Source organism: Stenella coeruleoalba (assembly GCF_951394435.1).
Source record: "Stenella coeruleoalba genome assembly, chromosome: 14".
Taxonomy (NCBI): domain Eukaryota; kingdom Metazoa; phylum Chordata; class Mammalia; order Artiodactyla; family Delphinidae; genus Stenella; species Stenella coeruleoalba.
Genome location: NC_137160.1, coordinates 66287931 through 66310446, shown reverse-complemented (window position 1 = coordinate 66310446; position 22516 = coordinate 66287931). Strand labels below are relative to the sequence as shown.

At 59.9% G+C, this 22516-nt stretch overlaps 1 protein-coding gene across 5 annotated transcripts; it reads left to right on the top strand.

Annotated features, from left to right (window-relative positions):
• Positions 1–374: 374 nt before the first annotated feature.
• On the top strand, positions 375–22461 carry SMTN (smoothelin). 5 transcript variants are annotated; one of them, XM_079942809.1, is made up of 21 exons: positions 375–504; positions 2213–2343; positions 6980–7128; positions 7502–7595; positions 7682–7760; positions 7868–7965; positions 8876–9196; positions 9285–9357; positions 9969–10040; positions 10121–10642; positions 10828–11000; positions 14109–14261; positions 14348–14423; positions 15500–15664; positions 15764–15826; positions 16031–16097; positions 16999–17172; positions 17368–17485; positions 18164–18315; positions 19275–19343; positions 22157–22461. In XM_079942809.1, the coding sequence occupies exons 2-21, from the start codon at positions 2293–2295 to the stop codon at positions 22305–22307; spliced, it is 2820 nt and encodes a 939-aa protein (XP_079798935.1). In that variant the 5' UTR covers positions 375–504; positions 2213–2292; the 3' UTR covers positions 22308–22461. The 5 variants fall into 5 exon arrangements, with proteins under 5 accessions (XP_079798935.1, XP_079798933.1, XP_079798932.1 ...); XM_079942807.1 differs by having other exon boundaries at positions 17371–17485; positions 19275–19438; positions 22157–22295; XM_079942806.1 differs by having other exon boundaries at positions 19275–19438; positions 22157–22295.
• Positions 22462–22516: the final 55 nt, after the last annotated feature.

Genomic DNA, 22516 nt, shown 5'->3' with positions numbered 1-22516 from the left:
AGTGAGGGGACAGGGTCTCACGAACAAAGAGGAGGGCGGAGAGGGACAGTCCTGAAGGCTCCGCGAATAGTACGATCCCGGGCCACTTACCGCGGCTTTGGGCGCCCTCCCTGACTTTGGCGCAAAGCTGCATCCTCCTGGTGACGCCCACCCGACCAGCGAAGGCCGCTTGAACAGTGGCCCCAAGTCTGCAAACCCCTACAACCTAGGCCCGTGAGGGGCGGGGCCTCTTCTAGGGGCGTGGCCGTCAAATTGAATTTCCCCAATGGGGCACGAGGGTGGGCGGGATCCTCCCCAGGATTGGTTGGCGCCATGGCGCGGGGCGGGACCCGCGGGGCTGCTGGCGCGGCTGGACGGGCGGCGCTTGCAGAATCCCGGGGACGGTTGCTGAGCGGGCTTGGCATCCCGGTGGCGGCGCCTTCCGCCTGACCGCTCCTAATCCATCTGTTGGATCCCGAACGACCTAAGCTGAGCCCGTGCCGGGCGGGCGGGCCGGACTAAGAGGTGGGTGTGCGGACCTCCGGGCGGCAGCAGGATCCCCGACGGGTCCGAGGGTGGAACCCGGATAGGTGGACTCCCAGGGTTATGGGACTCCTGAACCTGGGAGCCCCCACCCATCCACAGGGGCTCTAACCCATGCGATAAAGTTCTGAGGCCTGGGGAAAAGACGCTCACGGACCTCCAGGAGGCTCTACGACCCTCAGGGGTGCTAGTCTGTGGGGGCAGAAACCCTGAGGAAGCTCCTACGTTCCTCTGAGACCCCTCGCAATCTTCGGGGACCTCACACTGTGTGACAGGGAGCCATGGAACTGGAGTGGAGCAGCGGCAGGAATCCCTGAGGAGAAAGAGACTTCCCTGGGAGTCCTAGATTCTGCGTTAGGGACCCCTGCCCCTCAGAAGACATGGGGGAACTCAGAGTGTCCACAGAACCCAAGTCTGGTGATTGCTAAGTGAAGGACCCCAGCAGAGGGCGGCTGGGAGGTTGCTACCTGTCCGAGCCTACAAGGATGGGAAAAGCAAGCAGCGACTTGAACAGGCAGAGTCCGAAGAACCCCAACTGTGTGGACTAGGACCTTCCCCAGACCCATTCACTGGATAGGATGACTCGACAAGTGACTGGGGAGGGGGAAGGGATGACTGAGTGATGAATCAACAGGAGCGGGGGCAATCCAGGGGCCATTTCAGTCACCATACATTAACTAAGCACCTACGGTGTGTCACGCTGTGGGCCCTCAAATTCCAGAAAGATATTAGGGCTGCAGGGGGAAGGAAAGAGCTACACTGGGAGGCTGGGTCAGGATTTAGGGGGCCATTTTGATAGGCAGTGATAGAGCAAGAAGGAGTGTCCTGAGCCCCTGAGGGCACTTTGGAAGGGGACTTCAGAAGCTAGAGGTGGCCAAGATTAAATCCATTCCCTGCCCTCTGGGTCTTAGGGATCCTCCTTCCCCCATGACAATCCTCTGGTCCTCTCCAATCCTGTTTGCCTAAGTCCAGAAGCTGGACGGATCAGTTTCTGAAGGCTCTTCCAGCTGAATTGAATTCTAAGTGTGTGAACTGGCAGGAGGAGCGGGGTGCCTGGACACCTGGCTTCATGAGGTCAGGGCAGTTGGCATCAGGGGGAGGGCGGGAAGGGGAGGAGTGGAGAGGGGTGTGTACAGAGGGCTGTCCTCAAGAATTAGAAGACAGAATGTTACCTCCAATGGCTTAAGTTACCTGGGGGAATGAGAGTGGCAAAGGCAGCAAGGACTTGGATATGGGTTTAGCCCATAGCCAGAGGCTGAGCTTTTGGGGTGAGTGGGGGCTGGGCAGGCCCTGGGGATGGGTGGGTGGGGCAGGAAGCTGTGGAGTGTGGTGGGCACCCCCTGGTGGTGAGCACAGCTTGGGTGGGCCTTACTGGGCCCTGGCTTCACAATCCAGGTCCCTACCCTCCCTGTTTGATGCTTAGATATGGCAAGGGCCCAGCTTAGGCCACTCAGCAAGCTAGCAGTCCAGCTGGCTGGACTGGAACCAGGGACTCCTACTCTTGGTTTGTTGAGTTTTCCAGCACACTACCCTAGGGCAGAGGGCACCTCCCAGCCAGGAGTCACATCACAGATAAGGATCAAACACCAATGGATAATCATGGCTTAGAGGGGGAAACTGAGGCACAAAGCCCAAGTGCCTGTGGTTTCTAGAGGCCCCAGAAGGCCTGATTCATGTCTGTCCCCTGCAGAATTCCCTGAGCTGGTGTCAGCTGCCAAAGGCACTGGGGAACTCACCAGGAGGCGACGGACGGAGCTAGGGGCCAGCAAGATGGCGGACGAAACATTAGCTGGGCTGGATGAGGGAGCCTTGCGGAAGCTGGTAAGTGGTTCCATTATCCCTACTATGAGGACAGACAAGACAGGCCAGAGAGGCAGGGCCTGTCCAGGATACCTCTCAGCTGACAAGAGGAGGTGATGGGGGAGGGCGCAGGAGAAGGGCTCCGGGGAACAGGGCTGGGGCCTGTTCCGCGTGGCCGATGCAGAGGCCTTGGTGGCATGTGCTTGTCCATGCCAGGTGCTGAGGCCTTGTTCCTCCCAGCCCCCCACTGCCACCACCTGTTTAAATAGTAACTGGTAAGGACTCACCCATGTGCAGTCACAGGTGTGGGGAGGCTGGATTTGCCTCTCTCAAGCAACAGCCTGGGCAGTACCCACCCCTGGAGGCTGGCCCAATGATAACAGTAGCAGCAATGATTAATAAGCCAGGGCACAGCAGGGAGCAGTCTGGGCGCTAAGCACACCATCTCACAGAATGGTTACAGTAGCTCCAAGAGCCAGGAGGACACTGAGGCTCAGACAGGTGAAGTCACCTGCCCAACGGCACCCAGCTCGGAAAAGGGTGTGCCAGGATCCAAACAAACCCCAAAAGGGGTCATGGGGGACCAAGAGACCTGGATAAGTCAAGTCCAAAAGAGCCCATAGAGAGAGACAGGCCTTGGGGACCCTTATGAACACTGTGACATCTAATCTGTCATTTTTCCCACTCTGAGCCTCAGTTTCTTTATCTGTAAAATGGGAGGTGGGGGGAATGTGTGTGAACATAATATCTAGGTCCTACAGTTGGCATGGGGATGGAATGAGGCATGGGCCCAGATCTTGGCATGGAAGAAGGATGGGCCCACTCTATCCCCTTTCCCCAGCTTCTTCTTGAAGCCCGCCCTCCCCCCCAACACACATATCATGCACAGAGAGGATGTGGGGCAATATAGCAGGGCAGGCATGTGCCCACCAGCAAGGGCAGGGTGCACTGGAACTGGAAGAGGGGCCAGAGCTCCGCCCCCCAGCCCCTGACCCTTGTCCAGCGGGTAAATTAAAGATTTACCTTCCCTGGGAGAAGGCAAATGACCCACCCCACCCCCATACCATTCCTCTGGAGGCAGGGGCTGGAGCCAGCTAGCTCAGCCCAGTCACTGGGCAGTGCCCAGCCACTGCCATCATCTACCCAAGGCACTCGGCCTCTGTGTCCTCGGACAGCACCTTAGACTTTGGGTGTCTGCCACCGCCACAGGCGCTGTGTGCAGCCTGAGGGAGATGGGTTTCCAAAGGGTCCCACCACGTCAGCTCGACCTCCCATCAGGCAGTCAGAATCCTAATGTGGGTAGTGGAGAGAAAGCCAGGCCTTTGCTCATCCCCTTCTCTAGGGGTCCACTCTGAGGCTCAGGGTTCTCCAGCCGCCACCCCCCACCCCATGCGGGTTTGGGTGCTGGAAAAGGGTTTCAGAGAAGCCGGAGCATTGGCTGTAGTCCGCCCTCCCCCAACCCCGGCCCCCTCCCTGGGAAAGGACTAGCAAGGCCCCGCCCCTCGTCTCGGGACCCCGGAGGTCTTTCCCATTTCGGGACCGGGGTCCTCCACCGCCGGGCGCCCGCCATTACTGCGCCCCAGCGCTGCCGAGGGTCCCGCCCCGGGCGCCGGCCTCCTGGCAGGAACTGAGGCGTCCGGAGCCGGGTTCCTCCCCGCGGGGCCGGGCCTTATAAGGGAAAGCTGACCCGAGCCCCAGCGTCCGGCCGATCTGGGGACCCGGGGACCGGCTCCCAACCTCGGCTCCTGCACATTCCTGCGAACAGGGAGGGGGGCTGTGCGGGATGGAGACACCTGGGGACACGAGCACCACGTGCTCCTCCGCCACATATAGGGACGCCCTCCGCCTCGGTCCCGAGTTCGAGATCGAGCTCTGACACTCACTAGCTGGGTGACCTGTGAACCTGGGTTTCCTCTCTGTAATCGGGGATGTTAAAGCAGGCGGAACCTGGGCGGCTTCCTGTCCTGCTGGCTCCTGGCTGGGCGCCTTGCACCGGGCTGCGTGGGAGAGGCGTGGGCGGTGCAGGCGGCTGCGGTCGCGGGGCCCGCGGGCCTTCAGCGCCCCCTGGCTAGGCCACGCTTCACTGCCGGCCGGTCCCCCATCGGTCAACTGGAGGAGCTGGGACTGAGCGAATGCCTGGAAAATCTCCTCCGTAGTGCTGGTGGGGAGATTGAGGCCCAGGAAGACGCCGGGGCCTGTCAGACGCCCCCAGCAGCGAGGGTACAAAGTACCCGGAGGCCCGGCCCCCCGGGAAGAGGAAGCACCCTCTTTCCTCCCAGGAGAATTTCACTGGGCAGTTTCGGAAACCCCCCCATCTCCTTCCCTTTCCCCCAGTGGACAATGGCGCTTTGTACTTCCTTCCCTCCCAACAACAGCCCCCTCCACTCAGGATGGTGGGGCCTGAGAGGACGGGGAACGCAGGACACACATCAGGGACACTGTGGGCGGACCTTTGTCTCCAGGCCCAAAGGGAAGGGTCATGCGGGAGGGTGACCAGTGGGATGAGGTTGTCCATTCCACAGCCCTGCCCCACCCACTCGGGGGATCAGACAGAGGCTCCCATTTTCCAGAGGGGGACACTGAGGCTCCCAGGGGTTGCAGAAGTGACCAAGTTCCCACATCAGGCTTTTTTCAGGGAGGAGAACCCCATCTCTGGAGCCCAGGGGGTTGGGAAGGGACACACAGGAGACAAAGGGCTAGTCATTGCATCTCTGAGCCTCTTTACCCTCTGCACAGGAGGGTCTGGACCAGCTGTCCCCTCAAGCCCGGAATCTCCTAGTGTACCACGGAGGGCTCTGGGCCTGAGTCAAGGCCAGGACTGAGGGTGGGAAGGTGAGCCTTCTCCACCCCCCCACATGATAGGCCCCCTTAAGCCCCAGGGCCTCTCTAGTCCAGGCTGGAAGGGTCCCCAATATAGTACAAGGATCTTCAAGGTACCCACCATAGCAGACAGACCCCAGCCACAGAGATATCCTCAGCCCAGGGAAAGCCCTGGAGTCATGGAAACCTGGGTTCAAATCCTGGCTCAGGTCACTTGACCATATGCAAATCACTTCCCCCTGAGCCTCAGTTTCCTCATCTGTCAAATGGGAGTAATAAATTGCCTAGGGTTTCTGTGAAGTTAGGACAAGTAAGGGGCTCAGCACAGGATCCAGCACATGGTTTCTCAGTATATGTTACAGATGCCTCTGGGTATCTTGTCCTCACTTGCCCTCACTTCTCTCTCTCCCATCCTGACTGGTTGGAACCAACCATACATAGCTCCGCAAGGTGGGGGGGGGACCCCAAGTCACTGCCCCCATCCTCACCCACTGCCCTAAAGGGAGGCCATTGTCCCGTCTGACAAATGAGATGTTAACCAAGACCAGGGATGTTAAGGATATGATCCTGACCACCCAGCCAGGACTGGATTGGGGCTGGAGCCAGCTGGGGGTCCTGGCTTGAGCCTTCCGGGAGCCCTCCCATATCTCCTCAGGAATGTGAAGACTGAAGGCTCCCTGGAGGGCTCTGTCACTTGTCTCTACCCTCTTAAGACTGGGACAAGTGAGCTCATGGCTAAGCTGGGCCAGCCCACACTCCCTGCTGAAACCTTTCCCCCTCCCACCAGGCTCCCCTGTAGATCAAGAAGGAATGATGGGAGAAGAGTCTAAAAAGGAAGGGAGTAGAGGGTTCCTGGGCCTACCCCTGAATGATTTGGGGGTGGGGGCGGAGGAAATCACTTTGCCTATACTTGCTCCCACCTGGTGCACACCCACACTGGAGGCTTATCTCTGCCATTATCTTCCTGGGGGCCCTGGGCCTGTCCTCTCTCCCTTGAGCCACAGAGGCTCTGTAGGGGGTAGAGGAGTGAGGGGGGCAACAGGATTGGCTGACTGCCCAGAGAAGGTGCCCTTTCCTGGACCTGGTTAGACCAGCCACCCCCAATTTCCCAGGGAGTGACAGGCTAAGAAGCTGGTGGGAGCACCTGTCCCCCATGGATGCCCTCTCTAGGGCCCTGGGTGGACCCTAGTGCACCCAGGGGTGTTGGCCCTCCCACTCTGAGCCCCGGCCCCTTTGCCCCTTCAGTAGTGGCTAGAGCAGGACCAGTGCAGAGAGAACAACAGCCCCCAGCCAGGCAGGGAGCTATGACTCCTGAGGGCCTGCCCCTGCCTCAGTTTCCCCATCTGTCCAGTGTGGACGAGGCTGCCACCCATCAGCAGGGCTGTGGTACTTTGGGAGTCTCTCATGCTTACAGCTAGATTCCAGCAGCCCAATCACCCTTCCCTCCCCAGGGACACTGTTAGGGGCCCATAGGATGGCCTCCCTCCTCCTGCCACGACTCCCTGGTTCTTGGGGGTTTGATGAAGGGCTCTAAGAGGCAGGAGTCGAGTCACAGGAATGAGCGCCTGACTTGGCATCTGGCACAGGTGGGTGGTTGCTGGCTGCCCACTCTGTGAATCTTAGTCCACGGTGGGGTGTCCAGAAGCCCTCGCTGCATGATCTGAGTCTCCCCCTGAGACCAAGTTTGGGTGGGCAGGCAGGCACATGACGGGCTTGGGGCAGAGGGAATGGAGACAGACCACTCATTGTGCCCCAGGCCAAGCCGTGGGCGGCCAGTGCCCGCCCTCCGTCCCTGGCAGCCAAAATGACCTGCCCCTCACCACCCCTTGCCCTGCAGCTGGAGGTCACAGCAGATCTAGCAGAGCGGCGGCGCATCCGCTCAGCCATCCGGGAGCTGCAGCGGCAGGAGCTGGAGCGCGAGGAGGAGGCCCTGGCATCCAAGCGCTTCCGTGCCGAGCGGCAGGACAACAAGGAGAACTGGCTGCAGTGAGTGGCGAGGGGTTGGACATGCAGGTGGGGCTGAATGTGCCAGGGCTCAGCTCGTGTTGTGCAGGCAGGCATGAGCCATGTGTCTGCTGCCCATCTGGGTGTGCAAATGGCAGCGCAGGCATGCATTTGGAGTACACAGGGATGTTGGTGGGCACGGACCACATGCCGGTCATGGTGTCCTGGCCACGCCCATGTGATATTAGCACTCAGGTCCATGGGCGTGCATGTGCCAGCGTGTAGCCAGAGGGTGTGCACAGCTACCTGCCCCTCTGCCAAGGTTCCAGGTACCCTGTCCTGGCCTCTGCCCTCAGCCCACATCCTCTATGACCTGGCCCTGGCAATGGAGGTTATAGTCATGGTGTCCCTGCAGCTCTCAGCAGCGGAAGGCTGAGCAGCAGGCTGCTCTGGCACGGCTGGCAGGACGGCTGGAGTCCATGAGTGATGTGGAGGAGCTGACCACACTGGTGAGGCCTGGGCCAGGGCAGGGGATGGGGGCAGGGCAGGTGAAGACCTGGACTCCACATACCCGTGGCCCACCCCTCACCTACAGCTGCGAGGCGCTGCTGAGTACGAGGAACGCAAGCTGATCCGAGCCGCCATCCGCCGTGTACGGGCCCAGGAGATTGAGGGTACGTGCCCTGCCCTGGCCCCACCCCTGCCCTGCTGCATGCTGCCCCCAGCAACGCCTCACCCTGACCCCCTGCCACTCACCTGACACTTCTCCCTTTCCCTCCAGCCGCCACATTGGCTGGAAGGTTGTGCAGCGGGCGTCCCAGCAGTGGCTCAAGAGAGGACAGCAAGGGGCGGGCAGCACACAGGCTGGACCGGTGTGAGGTAAGGGGTGTGGGCAAGGTCCTGTGCTCATGGACGCCAGCAGCACAGAGCGCCTATGTGTCTTTGCTAGATTGGTACTTAACTGAGGGGGCCCCCAGCTTGTGTTTGGGGGACAGTGGGACTCTGTCAGGCCTCTGCCCACTCTCCCAGGCAACTTCTAGTCACATGTCTCCACTCCAGAGTTTGTCTCTACCCAGGCCTCCCCCACAAAACCAGCTTGTCTACACTGCTCCCAGGTTCCTGACTGTCACTCATTACCACCCTGTTGACCTCCCTGCTGGCCTCCCCGCTTCCACACCTACCTTCCATCCCCACACTGGCCATCCAGCCTCCACTCAGCAGACAGAGGGATCTCCCTAAAATGAAAATCAGACCCTGGTACTTGCCCAGCTTAAACCATCTGAGGCTGCCCCTCCCCCTCCATACAGCCCAGTTCCTTACCTTGGCTTATCAGGTCCTGCTGTCAGGGGCCAGTGTCGGCTCTGTTCTCCAGGGAGTGTGGGTGAGAGGTCGGGTCGTGCAGGTTCCCTAAGTGGCCAGCAGAGGCCGCTGGGTCCCTGGTCCTGGCAGGACTACCCACTAACCCCATAATTAACCAGGCAGAGGCCAGGGGTCAGGGGCCTCCACGCCAGAAATTGATTAAGTCTGGGAGTCCCCAGCAGGTCTCCTGCTGTCCCCAACCCCTGCCATTAGGATCTGGTCATCTCTGAACTGCCCTTGACTAGGCAGTGCCAAGAGGTTGGGAAGTGGGGATCAAAGACGGCCCATGGTGTGCCAGTGACCGTGCTTGTGCAGATGTGCCTGCAGGAAACCGTGTCCAGCCCCTCTGCTTTGCATGCCCTGCCCTGGGTGCCTGCCAGCCTGGAGAGCCTTGGCCACATCCTGTGGGTCTCCCACGGGTCTCCCGCAGGTGCCAAAGCCAGAGGAACAGGAGCAGCAGGCAGAGGTCCCAGAGCCAACTCCAACCCCCAATGGCACCAGCCATGACGTGACGACAGTGACACTACTGCTTCGGGCCCCACCTGGGGGCACACCCAGCTCACCTGCCTCAGCCGGCAGTTCACCCACCACTACCTCTCCTGAGCCTCCACTGGAGCCTGCCGAGGCCCCACGCCCTGCCACTGAGGCTCTGGGTGGCCCCAAGCCACCTCCCAGCCCGCCCAGGGCTGCCAGCCCTGAGCCCCAGGAGCCTCCAGCCACCCCCAGCACGGAGGGGCAGGTGGTCAACAAGGTGAGTCTAGATGAGGGACAGGGATGCTAGGCAGGTGAGCTCCCCAGTCTGGGAGTCAGGCCCTGCCCATGCCGTGTCTCCCCTGCAGCTCCTGCCTGGCCCCACAGAGCCCCCTGCTGCTGATGGCCCTACCAAAGGTCCCTCCGACACAAAGAGAGCAGGTAGGGTTCCAGCAGAGATAGCTAGGGGCATCTGCCTCCCTGGGCCTCCCCTTCCCTGCCTGGAAAATGGGTTCTTGTGCCTAGATGGCTCCAGTGCCCCTCAGGTCCAGGCAGGCTCTGACACTCCTCCCACTGCTCCTGAGGTGTCCCCACCCCTCCCCACCCCCCCACTCCCGCACCCATGGCCAGAGGCCTCCCTGCAGCCTTGAAAGGCAACAGGCCTCAGGCACATTCTTTTCCCCAATAAGGGAGTGCGCCCATCTCCCAGCTGGAGCCGTGGGCAGTGCTGGCCAGGGGGGTGTCCACCATCCCCATCAGCAGGGAGAATCTGGGCATCCTTCCTCCAGCCCAAGCCTAGCCCCAGCCCCCAGGAGTGTCCAAGTTATCCCGGGGTCGGGGAAGGAGGGGCCTGTAAGAGAGACGCAGCTGAGTGGGGAGGCTAGGAGCTGTGGGAGGTGCAGGATGGTCTGGGGAGGCTGGGGAGGTTGAGGTGCAGGAAGGGGTTGGGAGGCTGAGGAGGTGTGGAAGAGAGGACTATGAGAGGTGGACCCCACCATCCACTCTCCTCTCTCTGCGCCCACATGGCTGCCACCGCCTTCCCATGTTGCCAGACCTGGCTGGCCCTCGCCCCTGCCAACGCTCCCTGTCTGTGCTGAGCCCCCGCCAGCCAGTCCAGAACCGAGGTACTGCCAGTTCCCACAACCCCGGGCTCTGGGCAGTCCCTGTCCCATCCAACCACTGACAGCCCTCCTGTCCCTTCTAGAGCCCACCCCCCTTGCCAGCGGACCTTCCCTGTTCCAGCGGGCTGGCTCCGTACGGGACCGTGTGCGCAAGTTCACATCCGATTCTCCTATGACTGCTGGGCTCCAGGAAGGCCCACTCCGGGCAGCCCTAGGTCCCTCGACCCCTGCAAGGCTCCCAGGCTCCTCCCACATCAGCACCACCCCTGCCTCCTCCTCCAGGGGCCCCTCCTCACGGGGCCCCAGTGACACCTCCTCCCAGTTCAACAAGGATCAGCGAGGAACAGCCCGGCCCCTGGCCCAACTTCAGAGCTGCCCCAGGGAGGAGGGCCCCAGGGGGCGGGGCTTGGCTGTCAGGCCCCTTGAAAACAGAGCAGGGGGGCCCATGGCCCGCTCAGAGGCGCCCAGTGCCCCGCTAGCCGTGGCCGTGGGCACTGCTGAGCCAGGGGCCAGTATGAAGACCACATTCACCATCGAGATCAAGGATGGCCGGGGCCAGGCCTCCACGGGCCGGGTGCTGCTGCCCACAGGCAACCAGAGGGCAGGTAGGCCTCCCCGCTGCCTCCCCACTACTGGGGATGACTGCCTGCAGCCACCCAGCTCTGCACATAGGACAGATGCTGTGGTCAGGGCTCAGGGTGTCTCCAGAGGGTGCACTGGGCGCCATCAACCTGGACTGGAATTACCCTCACCCCACCTGATCCTGACCATAGTCCTTCTCCCTATCCAGAACTGATGCTGGGGCTGCGGGCGCCCCCCACCCTCCTTAGCACCAGCAGTGGGGGCAAGAGCACCATCACGCATATCAGCAGCCCTGGGAACCTGGCTCGGCTGGGCAGTGTCACTCACGTCACCAGCTTCAGCCATGCCTCCCCTGGTAGCCGAGGAGGCTGCAGCATTAAGGTGAGCCCTTCCTCACCCCACCAGCCTCACCATCAGCCGCCTCATGTAGACTGCTTCAGGGTGCAGGGCTCTCAGGGCTCCTCTGCTCTGCTCTTCCCCTACAGCACACACAGGAAACTGAGGCCCACAGAGAGAAGGTGACCACAGTCCACAGACAGTTGGTGGCAGAGCTAAGGCCAGACCCCCACCTATCAGCCACTAGACATGTCAGAAGCTCACTCTGTACTGGCCTTAAGCTTCCCACATGATGATCTCTGGTCCTTACTCCAGAATTGGTCGGTTCATTCCTCGTGAACAGATGGGACAACTGAGGCTCAGAGAAGGGTAATAAGGGCTTGCCCCCCTCTTCCTGTAGCAGCCCCAGTGGCCCTGCTCCCAGCCTATACTGAACCTCAGCCCCAAGGTGCAGAGCCGTTCATCTGCTCATCCAAGATCAGCCTGGCCCGTTAGGAGATTGGAGATTAGTGATTACCATCTGCGTCAACATCTCGGGGTGGGGTGGGGGCCTGGGCAGAAGCACTGAGGGGGGACAGGCGAGGGGGTGCCAGTCAGGTGAGGCAGCAGCCTAGCAGGTGCCACGGGAACTGAATCTGCCGCACCCTTCCATTATTCATTCTGGAGCCCGGGATCAGCTGGCTGGGAGCTCAGCCTGGGAAGGGTTCCCCAGCGGGCCGCCCAGCTGCCCAGGTAATGGCCTCTGTGCTGTTCCAGGGGCTGAATGGGACTTTGAGGTGAAATGGCTAGAGCCAGCTTTGGGCTTTCTCAAGGGTGATAGGGAGAGGGTGGGGGCAGGAAAGCACCCTTCACCTCACAGAGCAGGACCTAACTGCTCTCTGCCAAGGGAGTGAGGAGAGGGTGGCTGAGGCCCTTGGGGTGGATGGGAGGTGCCACAGGGAGGAGCGCCAGGTATGACCACCTACTTGCCTCAGTTTCCCCAGCCAGAACCAAGGGGAGGCAAATCGTGTGCCTGTAATGCACTTGCTCAGAGTCTGTGGTTGGATCTGAGCACCAGAGGCAGGCAGAGGACATTTATCTCAGGGATAAGGCACTTGCTACTACAGATTGCTTGAAGTCCCGCCTCTCTGTGCCTCCATTGCCCCCATCGGTTCAAAGCTTTCTAAAACAGCATGGCATGAGGGCAGAGGACGCAGGCTCTGGAGTCTGGCAGACTGGGTCCTCACGGCTAATGCACGTGGTGGCCCAGACAGGCCCATGCCTTACTCCCTGCCTCAGTTTCCCCACCTATGGGGCATGGGGCCCCGGCCTCGGCAGTCCTTCAGAACCTGTGCAGACTTGCTGTACTGCCAGTCTGTGATCTCTGCAGGGCCAGGGCCAGGCCTGGCGGTCCGCCTGCTTGGGCAGGCCACCCCTCCCCCACTGCCCCCTCCAGAGGGAGCCCAGAATAGGTTTCTATTTGGGCTACAGCCTCAGCTGGCAGGTGGCGGGCTGGGAGGCCAGCAGGGGCGGGGCAGGCCCACTGCCCTTGCCTTCGCCCTCAGGCCAGCTGCAAAGACTGACTCTGCCAGACAGAAGCAGCAGTCCCTACCACTGCCCCCTTCGTCACCCCACCATAGAGCCCCCACCATCACCATGCCGGGGGTACCGGGGCCCAGGTCTGAGCTGGCCGCAGCCCTCGAGGAGAGATTGGGCCGGGCGTTGGAGGAGCTGCGGGCAGTGGCGGAGGCAGGCCGGGCGGCAGTGACCCAGGCAGCTGAGGCAGCTACCTCGGCCGTGGAGCCGGTGGCCCGGGCAGCTGAAGAGCTGCGGGCGGAGACAGCAGCGCTGAGCCGGCGGCTGGATGCGCTGGGCAGGCAGGTGGAGGTGCTGAGCCTGCGGTTGGGGGTCCCATTTGTGCCTGACCTTGAGCCCGAGCTGGAGCCCAGTGAGCTGCTCCTGGCCGCTGCGGACCCTGAGGCCCTCTTCCAGGCGGCCGAGGATGCTGGGACCCCTGTGGCCCACCCGCCTGCCTTCAGCACCCGCCGCCGCTCCTCTGCAAGCCCTGCCCACAGCGGCAGTCTCGTAAGTCCTTACGGGCTGCAGGGAGGCGGGTGGTTTTGAGCCAGGCTCTGCCTCTGCTCAGTGACCCTAGGTGGCCTACCACCTTCTCTGAGCCTCAGTTTACCTATCTGTACAGGGGACTGGGGCACTAGCGCTCCAAGACTGAGGCGAGATGGTGCCAGGCTCCTGGCCCTGAGGCACACGTGGTGGCTGCCCTGGCAGCCCCTGGCCGGGGCCCAGCCTCCAGCCCCACCCCCACTCCCTGCCCCTGCCAGGCCGAGCCTCCCTGAAGCAGCTGCCACCTCGGCTCTCCTTACTCTTACAGCAAACAGAGAGGCCCTGCCAGGAGGGGAGGGGCTCTGATAGTTGGGCTGGGGGCTTGTCTGCAAGGGGCTGGGAAGATGCCCTGGGAGGGGTGGGGGGCTAGATTGGGGTTGGAGGCCCCTTAGGGGGTGATTCATGCTAGGGGGTGTGGGGAGCAGGGGCGAGCTTCAGAGAGGACTTGGCTCTGGGCAGCCCCGGTCAGACACCTGGTCAGGAGCCTATGGGCCCTGGTTCAGCTCCCTTGGTGTGTTGAGGGCGGGCATGTGCTTGCTGCCTGGGCACTGGCCCAGGAGGACCCAGGCTTTGGGAGCAGGCAGGACAGAGCACAGCCTGCCTGGGAGGGGGCTGGGAATGAAGCCGCAGAAGGAACTCAGATTCAGGAGTTAGGCTAGCTTCAGCTCAGATCCCAGTCTGCATCACACTTATAGAAGGACTGTGGGCAAGTCATGCAGCTACCCTGAGCCTCAGTTTTCCCTTCTGTTAAATAGGGACAGTAAAATACCTAGTGTTTATACAGTGCTCACCACTGAATGGAAATCACCATTATTGCCTCCCTTAATTTATTAAGACAGTTCTGGGTACATGGGAAGCCCTACAACAAGGTTCTCAGTACCTCTTCTGTGAGCCTGACATCAACATGGTCATCCTTGGGCAGGCAGTCCAGCTGGCTAGCGGTATTTCAAAGGCTGTGCCAGAAGCCCCAGGGCCTGGCCCCCTGTACTTTGGGGCATGGTTGGTTTCATTTACACCCCTGCTTAAAGTCCATGCCCTCTCCGCACCACACAGATGGAGCCAGAACCAGCAGAGCCCCCCTCTGCAGCAGTGGAGGTGGCCAATGGCGCCGAGCAGACCCGCGTGGACAAAGCACCAGAGAGGCGGAGCCCTCTGAGCACCGAGGAGCTGATGACCATTGAGGATGAGAGTGTCCTGGACAAGATGGTATGGCCAGATCTGGTGGACTGGGGGTTGGCAGGGGCCAGGGCCAGCAGGCACCAGATAGGCAATGACAGGGACTCTGTCTGCAGCTGGATCAAACTACGGACTTTGAGGAGCGGAAGCTCATCCGGGCTGCGCTACGTGAGCTCCGACAAAGGAAGAGAGGTAGAGAGCCCCATGCCTCCCCCTAGATCCAGCTGCTCCCCTCATTGGGGTACATTTGTGGACACTCCAGCTCAGTAACGCCCTCCCCACCTTCTTCTCTAGACTCAGCTTCTCCTTTTCTAGACCCAGCTCTTCCCTTGCCTCCTTTCCCCAGATCCAGCTGCTCCGTTCCCTAGCTGCTTCTCTCCCGCTTCCTAGACCGAGAACCAGCTTCTCTTCTCCTTCCTAGGCCCAGTTACTCTCTCCCCCAGCTACTCCTCCTTGCTTCTCCAAGTTCTGTCAAGTACTCCTTCCCTGAATCCAGATACTCCTTCTCCCAGCTGCTTCTCTCTCCTCAAGGTCCACCGATGACCACCTTAGCCTCTGCTTCCTCCCTGCTTCCCCTTCCCTGAACACAGCTACTTCCTCCCCAGACCCAGCTATTCCTTCTTCCAGATTCTAGATTCATTTGCTTCTCCAGATACTCTCAATTACTCCCTCTCTGGATCTAGCTGCTTCCTGCAGGGCCCACGGATGGCCACCCAGCCTCTATGCCCACCCACCTGCTTCTTCTTTAGGCCCAGTTACCCCCTTTGTCAGCTTCTCTCCCAACTACCCTTTCCCTGGATCGAATTGCTTCTCAGATACCTACAATCACTCCATCCGTGGATTTAGATATTTCTTCCTCTAGCTGCTCTTCTCCTTGCTAAGACCTATTTGAAGGCCTGCTCAGCTACTGCCCTCACTCAGCTTCTCCTTCCCTGGCCTCTGCTGCTTCCTCCCTAGATGGAGATACTCCCTCCGGACTCAGCTTCTCATTCCCACAGAAACTCCCTTCTTGGACCCAAATACTTTCCCTTTGAGTTCAACTATTCCATGTCCCCTTGTTTCTGAGTGCACCACACCCCGCCATTCCCTCCCAAGTTATAGCTACCCCCTCACCCCCAGCTACTCCTAGAGAGGACCGTTGTCCCCTGTGTCTTCAGTATTGCTAACAAGTTGCCCTCCACCCCATCTGTGTGCCCCGTGTGCCTGTGCATATGTGCTTTGTGGGCGATGGCGGCCTTCTGGGCATGCGTGGGGCATTCCCCGCCCAGACCAGCGGGACAAGGAACGGGAACGGCGGCTGCAAGAGACACGGGCCCGCCCAGGGGAGGGCCATGGCAACACGGCCACCAAGACCACCACGCGACACAGCCAACAGACAGCCGATGGCTCAGCTGTCAGCACTGTCACCAAGACCGAGCGGCTCGTCCACTCCAGTAAGGGGCTGAGCAGAGATCAGGGCTCAGGGTGGGAACATGTCTACCTTGCTGGACCCTGTGCCCCTCACACCCTTCCTCTCATCCCTGCCCCCGCAGATGATGGCAGACGGACGGCCCGCACCACCACGGTGGAGTCGAGTTTTGTGAGGCGCTCAGAGAGTAAGGCCGCCTGGCATCTTCTCATGCCTGCCTGCCAGCCCACCTTCCTCAAACTCTCTCCGAACTTCCATCTGTGTGTCTCTCTGTCCAGCCGTCACTTTCTCTTCTCTGCCTGTGGCTACCTCCATCCCTCTACCAACCTCCCGCCCCATCTCCCACATCCAGCCCAGGACCTCACCCTGCTCCCCTTCCCCTTTCTTGCAGATGGTGGTGGCAGCACCATGATGCAAACTAAGACCTTTTCCTCTTCATCATCCAAGAAGATGGGCAGGTGAGCACAGGTACCCACTCCCAGACCATGGAGGAGTCAGTGTCTCAGGGGACCTCACTGCACACCCATTCTACAAGAGGGGACACAGCCAGGGGGGGGCAGAGTGGGAGTCAAACCACTCCTGCTTGCCTTGCCATCTCACCTAATTCTCAACCGCACCATGGGGGAGGCCAGAGATTTGCTCGGGGTCTTAGAGAAGCCTCCCCACCACACTGAGCTGCTGGTGGCACTGCCACTTCCCAGTGTCTACAGACCATGTCCCATGTCACAGAGCATCTTTACATCTTAGCCCCATGAAGGTGGGATACACCCGATGTTATAGAGCATTTTGGGGCAGGTAGGATCAGAATTCAGGCTGGGAACCAGAGGGGTCCAGGAACTCTGAGTCAGAGACTTATATTCAAGTCCTTGCGCTGCCCCCCATGCTCTCTGAAATCTAAGGCCAAAGGCCTCTGTTTCCTCATCTTCAGTGGAAGTGGTAAGAGCCCCTCCATACTCTTGTGAAGTTTAAAATGACACATAGAAAAGGCTCAATAGACACTAGCTATTATTATTATTACCATTACTGTTATCACATTGGTTGTCATTATTAGTTGATAGGGCCCAGAATCTAAGCTCACCTGTAACCTGACGATACAATGAGCCTTCGCAGAAAACTCCCCAGGGTCCAAGTCTGTTGAAAAGAGCTTGGCTCCCATTTTCTTGTCGTTTGAGCCTCAGTCTACTCTTCTGTAAAATGGATGTGATGAGAGCACCTCCCTTGCTGGCCGGCGTTGCCGGTGGTGAAGATACCGCAAGAGAGTAGGATCTGGAGTGTGACAAGGCCCCTCCCTTGACTCGTGGGGATCGAGGCTCAGGAGCGGCCCTCCCCGGCCCTAACAGTGGCATACCCACCCCTCAGTATCTTCGACCGAGAGGATGAAGCCAGCCCGCGGCCCGGCAGCCTAGCGGCGCTGGAGAAACTCCAGGCAGAGAAGAAGAAAGAGCTGATGAAGGCGCAGAGCCTGCCCAAGACCTCGGCCTCCCAGGCGCGTAAGGCCATGATTGAGAAGCTGGAGAAGGAAGGCACCGCTTGGTGAGCAGCAGTTGGCGGGGCGGGGCCGCACGGGGCGGGGTCTGGGCTGTGGTGGGCGGGGCCAGAGACGAGAAGGGAGCGGCTGGAGCTGTGGGGGGCGGGGCCTGAAGGTAAAGAAGGCGGGGCTGGGGCCTACTCGGTGGGCCGATGGAAGAGGCGCCCCTTGTAACCCCGCTCCCGACACCACCCCCACAGCAGCTCTGGCGGACCCCGCGCAGCTGTGCAGCGCTCCACCAGCTTCGGTGTCCCCAATGCCAACAGCATCAAGCAGATGTTGCTGGACTGGTGCCGAGCCAAGACACGTGGCTACGAGGTGAGCTCTGTGAGACCAGGTGGCCAGGCGAGGGCCTCCTCACCCTCACAAGGCCCCAACTGCAGCTGTACCCTTCACAGCCACCATGTCTGGCAGAGAAGATGGGAATTCCTCTTCTGGGATGAAACAGGCTCAAAGGACACATAACATGCCCTACATTCCAGGATAAGTGATTAAGGGGCAGGGCCTAATGAGGGCCCTTGGATGGTGGGCACAGTTCAGGGCCAGACCCCACCCTTAGAGTCCCCTCCTCATTGTTCTGTCAGAGGCACTGGGTAGATTTCTGTACATAAGGGAAGGAGTGATGAGGGCATGACCATGGCCTTAGCTGGGTGGTGCTGCGCCTCTTGGTCACTCTGTCCCCCTAAGCAACAGACACGGGAGTTAACAAACTGAGTTGGAGGAGGCTACCTACTGTGCAACTTTGAGCAAGCTACAGGGCCTCTCTGAGCTCAGTTTCCCTAGATCTGGATTACCAAAACACTGGAGGATGAGGACTTCCCCAGTGGTCCAGTGGTTAAGACTCTGGTTAAGACTTCCACTGCAGGGGGCATGGGTTTGATCCCTGATTGGGGAAGTTCTGCATGCATGCCTCATGGTGTGGTTAAAAAACAAAACAAACAAAATACTGGAAGGTGGAGGACATAGAGAGCTGACCAGTCTTCCCACTACCCATAGCATGTGGACATCCAGAACTTCTCCTCGAGTTGGAGTGACGGGATGGCCTTCTGTGCCCTGGTGCACAACTTCTTCCCTGAAGCCTTCGATTATGGGCAGCTCAGCCCACAGAACCGGCGCCAGAACTTCGAGGTGGCCTTCTCATCCGCTGAGTAAGTGTGGGTCCCAGCCCTGCTGTTGTCAGCTGGGCGTCTGGGGCTGGGCATCTGGGCCGGGCCCAGCTGCCCTGAGGCCCCCTGGAGCTGGTCAGCTGCACTGTCATTCAGTGGCTGAGACCCCCTTCCCCAGAAAGCCCCCATCCTCTTCCACCCCACCCACCTGTTGCTGAATGTGCCAGGTGCCCACCGGAACGAAGGAGCCAGAGGCCCGCCTACCAGCCCAGGCCAAGGCCCATCAGGTGGCCCTGTCCATATCCCCTCCATTCTCCCTCTGCCCCCTTCTCCCTCTATCTCTCCCTTTCTCTGTCTTGCTCTCCTCCCACTATCACCAGAGCTTCCTGCTCCCACGGGATCCCGGCTGGAGATTCCAAAAGGAGGATCCTGGCCCGGGCACCGTGCCCGCCCAGCCTATATAGGTGTTGCCAGAGGCTTATATAGGACATCAGCAAGCCCTCCACTTTGGAATCGTTGCCCCATCTGCTCACCTCACCCTCATCACCCTCCTCCATCTGTCTTTCTCTATCTTTCTCTTTCTGATTTCCCCCCGGATTTCTTCCTCTTTCTCCTCCCTCCACCTCCTCTCACGCCTCCCTCACCCCCCCTCCCTGGGGCACGGCCCTCCTCTCCAACCTCAGCACCAACGCCATCGCCCCCACCCCTTGTTCCCTCCCGCTTGCCCCGAGAGTTCTCTGCACCTGTGACTGATCTGGCCCCCCACCCCTGTCTGCATTGCACACCATTAGTGATGGGTAGTGAGCGGCACGTCCACAAAGGGGAGGGGGCATGCGGGGGGCTGGCAGACTGCAGCACTGAGAACGTAACTGAACTCATGTCTCTGTGTGTGTATGTGTGTGTCTCTCTGTTCTCCTCCCCTCTCTCTTTTCTGCCTCTTCCCCTGCTGCCCCGCTCGGGCCCCGCCGCCCTGCCCCTTCCCGGCCCCCTACCCTCCCCAGGACCCATGCGGACTGCCCGCAGCTCCTGGACACAGAGGACATGGTGCGGCTTCGAGAGCCTGACTGGAAGTGCGTGTACACGTACATCCAGGAGTTCTACCGCTGTCTGGTCCAGAAGGGGCTGGTAAAAACCAAAAAGTCCTAACCCCTGCTGGGGTCCCACGGTGAGGAATGCCGCCTTGCTCCCCTGTCCCATTACGCTGCCCCGCTGGAATCTGCTCAGTGGGGCACAAAGAAAAGCCAGGGAAATGGCAGGAGTGGGGGTGGGGAAGCAGGGGGACCCTGAGAAGAGCCAGAAGGAGCCAGGCACGGCCTTATCTTCTGTTCAGGACCTCACAGGCAAGGCTATTCTCCTCAATGGGCAGTGATGAGCCAGGTGGGCAGGACTGAGATGGAGGAAGCCCAGGAGGCCATGGGATCCCCGGGGAGACACCCGACCCAGCTGGCAGGTCCAGGACAGCTCTCAAAAAAGTGCAAACTAAGCTGGCATCTGAATGACAAGTTCAGGCTTAAGGAGAGGGAGTCCCAGGCAGAGGGATCAGCCAGTGCACAGGGGTGGGGTCGAGGGAGGTGGAGGGCATGGCACACCCAGGAAGGGAAGGAAGTTTATTTAGTCTGGATGTGAGGGGGAGGAAAGGGTCACAGTCAGGAGTCTGAACTTCCTTCTGAGGACAACAAGAGTTATAAAAGGTTTTCAAACAGAGAAGGGATATATGTGGTCTGGTAGCATTGAAGAACAATCCTTGAGTGAGGCCTGGATGAGGGATGGGGAGGGGAGGGGATGGACTAGACAGTTAGAGAAGCTTAAGCGGAGGGGTGGGGTTTTTGATGGACCCACTGGGGAGGGAGAATGAGGGTCAGGGAAGCCTCCCAGGCCTCCAGTTTGTGCACTGGGAAGTTGGGGGTGCCATGCTCCAAGTTGAGGAGCTCAGGCGTGAGGCCAGTTTAACAGGAAGTTATTTCTGGTGGGAGTCCTGGATCCCCAAGCCAGCTGTGGCATTTCCTGTCTGGTCATCTCACCTCAGGGCCACAGTAGAGAATTCAGATCCTGCACTAACTGCCCATTACAGACCAGGAGCTCAGAGGAGAGAGGTGGGCTCAGAGCGTGCCAGGGGTTGTTAGGTCAGAGCTAGGGCCAAAAACTGGAACTCCAGACTCCCCACCTTGTGGCTCTTTTCCTTGCCCCATCACTTTTCCCACCCATTTTGTAGGGAGAAGAAAAGACGAAGGCCCAGAGGGAGAAAGGGGATTGCCTAAAGTAATGTGAATCAGGGACAGAGCTAGCAGTGCACTCAGATGCCCCTTGGGGCCTGGAGCCATTGTGGGGGGCAGCCCACACGTGCACACATATACTCGGAGAAGCTGTGCAGGTGAGGGAAAGATGGGCTTGGTGCTGTCTCCAGGTCATATATGGACTTAGGAGCTGCTGCCCAGCAGGCCAGCCTGGAGGGAATGGGGCCCAGTCCGGCCCTGTTCCAGTTGGAAAGTGTGACTCAGCCGTGCTGTTGCTCGAATTGCCTGGTGTTTGGCCTGTCACTGGGGCAGCAGGAGCCCTGAGCCGTGAGCCCCGGTGTAAACAATGGCTTTATAAGGTCTCCAGGGAAGACACCAGAGATGGGAGGGAGCTCCACTTTGGGAGAGGCCAGGATCCCTGGGGAGATAGCCACAGCTGGAAGAAGCTGCAAAGAGAGGCCGCCTCTTCACCGCAGTACAACTGAAACAAGCTGGGGCAGAGACAACCTCAAGGGCACATAGCACCTCAACAAGAGAGTCAGAAACCTCTCACTCATCCTAGGTGCTTCCAAGGACTCAAATGAAGCAAAGAATGACTATACTATTGCAGAAAAATGGGGAAACTGAGTCACAGGGCAGGGTTTTCTCTAGCTTCCACAGCTGGCCAGGAGTAGAGCCTTGACAGAAACAGGTCTCCTGCTTCCCAGGCTTCTTCCCCAAAGGAGTCCTGGTGAGCTGAGAGTAGGCCCCAGCCCTTACATTGTTTGACATTGAAGGTCTGACCTTGAAGGCACAAGATGGAAGGTAGTCCTGGGCCCTTGGGTGTCTTGGGAACAGGAGCAATTCCTGCCCTCATGCCTTCCTTGCCAAAGGAAACTCACTTAACAACATTGACAGTGCTAACTGTCATATATATGCCAGGCATGGCACATGGGAGGGAGCAAGTCCTGCCCCTGAATGTGATGTAGTTGGTCCAGTTCGTATTGATTGGGACACTCATCTGCTTCCCCTGCTCTACCCAAGTGGGTAATAAGAGTTAAAGAACTGTCTCTCAGACATACACACACACCTCCCTGGCCACCATCTCACACAGCAGGGATGTCCCTTGAGGCAGATGGGGGTTCTCAGGCTGCTCTGCAGGAGGTACCAAGCCAGGGAGCTGGCAGATAATCCTGGGCCCAGAGGGTCACTGGAGTGGGTCCTGGGTGCAGGGAAAGATTTGAGGCCCCTTGGGTACAACGGCCCAACTGAGAGGCTTGTGCCAGCTGGAGTGTGCCATTGAGGGTGAGAAGGAGGCGGCCCTCCAGAGAGAAGTGGGTGGGGTCTGGAGTGAGGACCTCCCCCGGGCTGGGGGTTGAGACCCCAACCCTGCGCTGGGTCTGCTGCGCCTGGGCGCAGGGATGGGGCAAGGATCTCCTCCTTAATCTCCACATGCCTTGGCCTTGCTCCCCACAGAGGTGCCTCCAGGCTTGGGTGGCTGGGGCCTGGGGCTTCTGCCTTCCTAGAAGGCTTTTCCCCCATTCAGTCGATCAGGAGTCGAGTTTATGGAAGACCAGCGGGCTGCGGCGTTGTAAAGACCTCTGGGTAGAGGGTCGCCGCAAGAGTCGGGGCCGGCACTGACAACCACCCCCGTGCCCCCCTCCCCGCAGGATGCTGGTGGACTGCGTACCCCTCGTGGAGGTGGAGGACATGATGATCATGGGCAAGAAGCCCGACCCCAAGTGCGTTTTCACCTACGTGCAGTCGCTCTACAACCACCTGCGGCGCCACGAGCTGCGCCTGCGCGGCAAGAATGTCTAGCTTCCCCACCGCCCGCAAGGCCGCAGCGGCAAGCTGCCCCCACCATCCAGGCACCGTCCCCTCCCTGTGCGCCTGCCCACCGCTGCCCTGTCTGTCGCGACACCTTTCCACGCATACACACACAGCGTTTTGATAAATTATTGGTTTTCAACGACCCTGATTCCTCTCTGCCTCCCTTGGGGGGCTGAATGGAGGGCAGCTGGGTAAGG

Excerpts from the sequence above, each read along its gene's own strand:
- SMTN (XM_079942805.1), top strand. The coding sequence starts at position 2,293 with ATGGCGGACGAAACATTAGCTGGGCTGGATGAGGGAGCCTTGCGGAAG. Across the intron at positions 15,665-15,763 it reads CGAGCGGCTCGTCCACTCCA|ATGATGGCAGACGGACGGCC; the intron begins GTAAGGGGCTGA and ends CTGCCCCCGCAG. Across the intron at positions 17,486-18,163 it reads CCAAGACACGTGGCTACGAG|CATGTGGACATCCAGAACTT; the intron begins GTGAGCTCTGTG and ends CACTACCCATAG.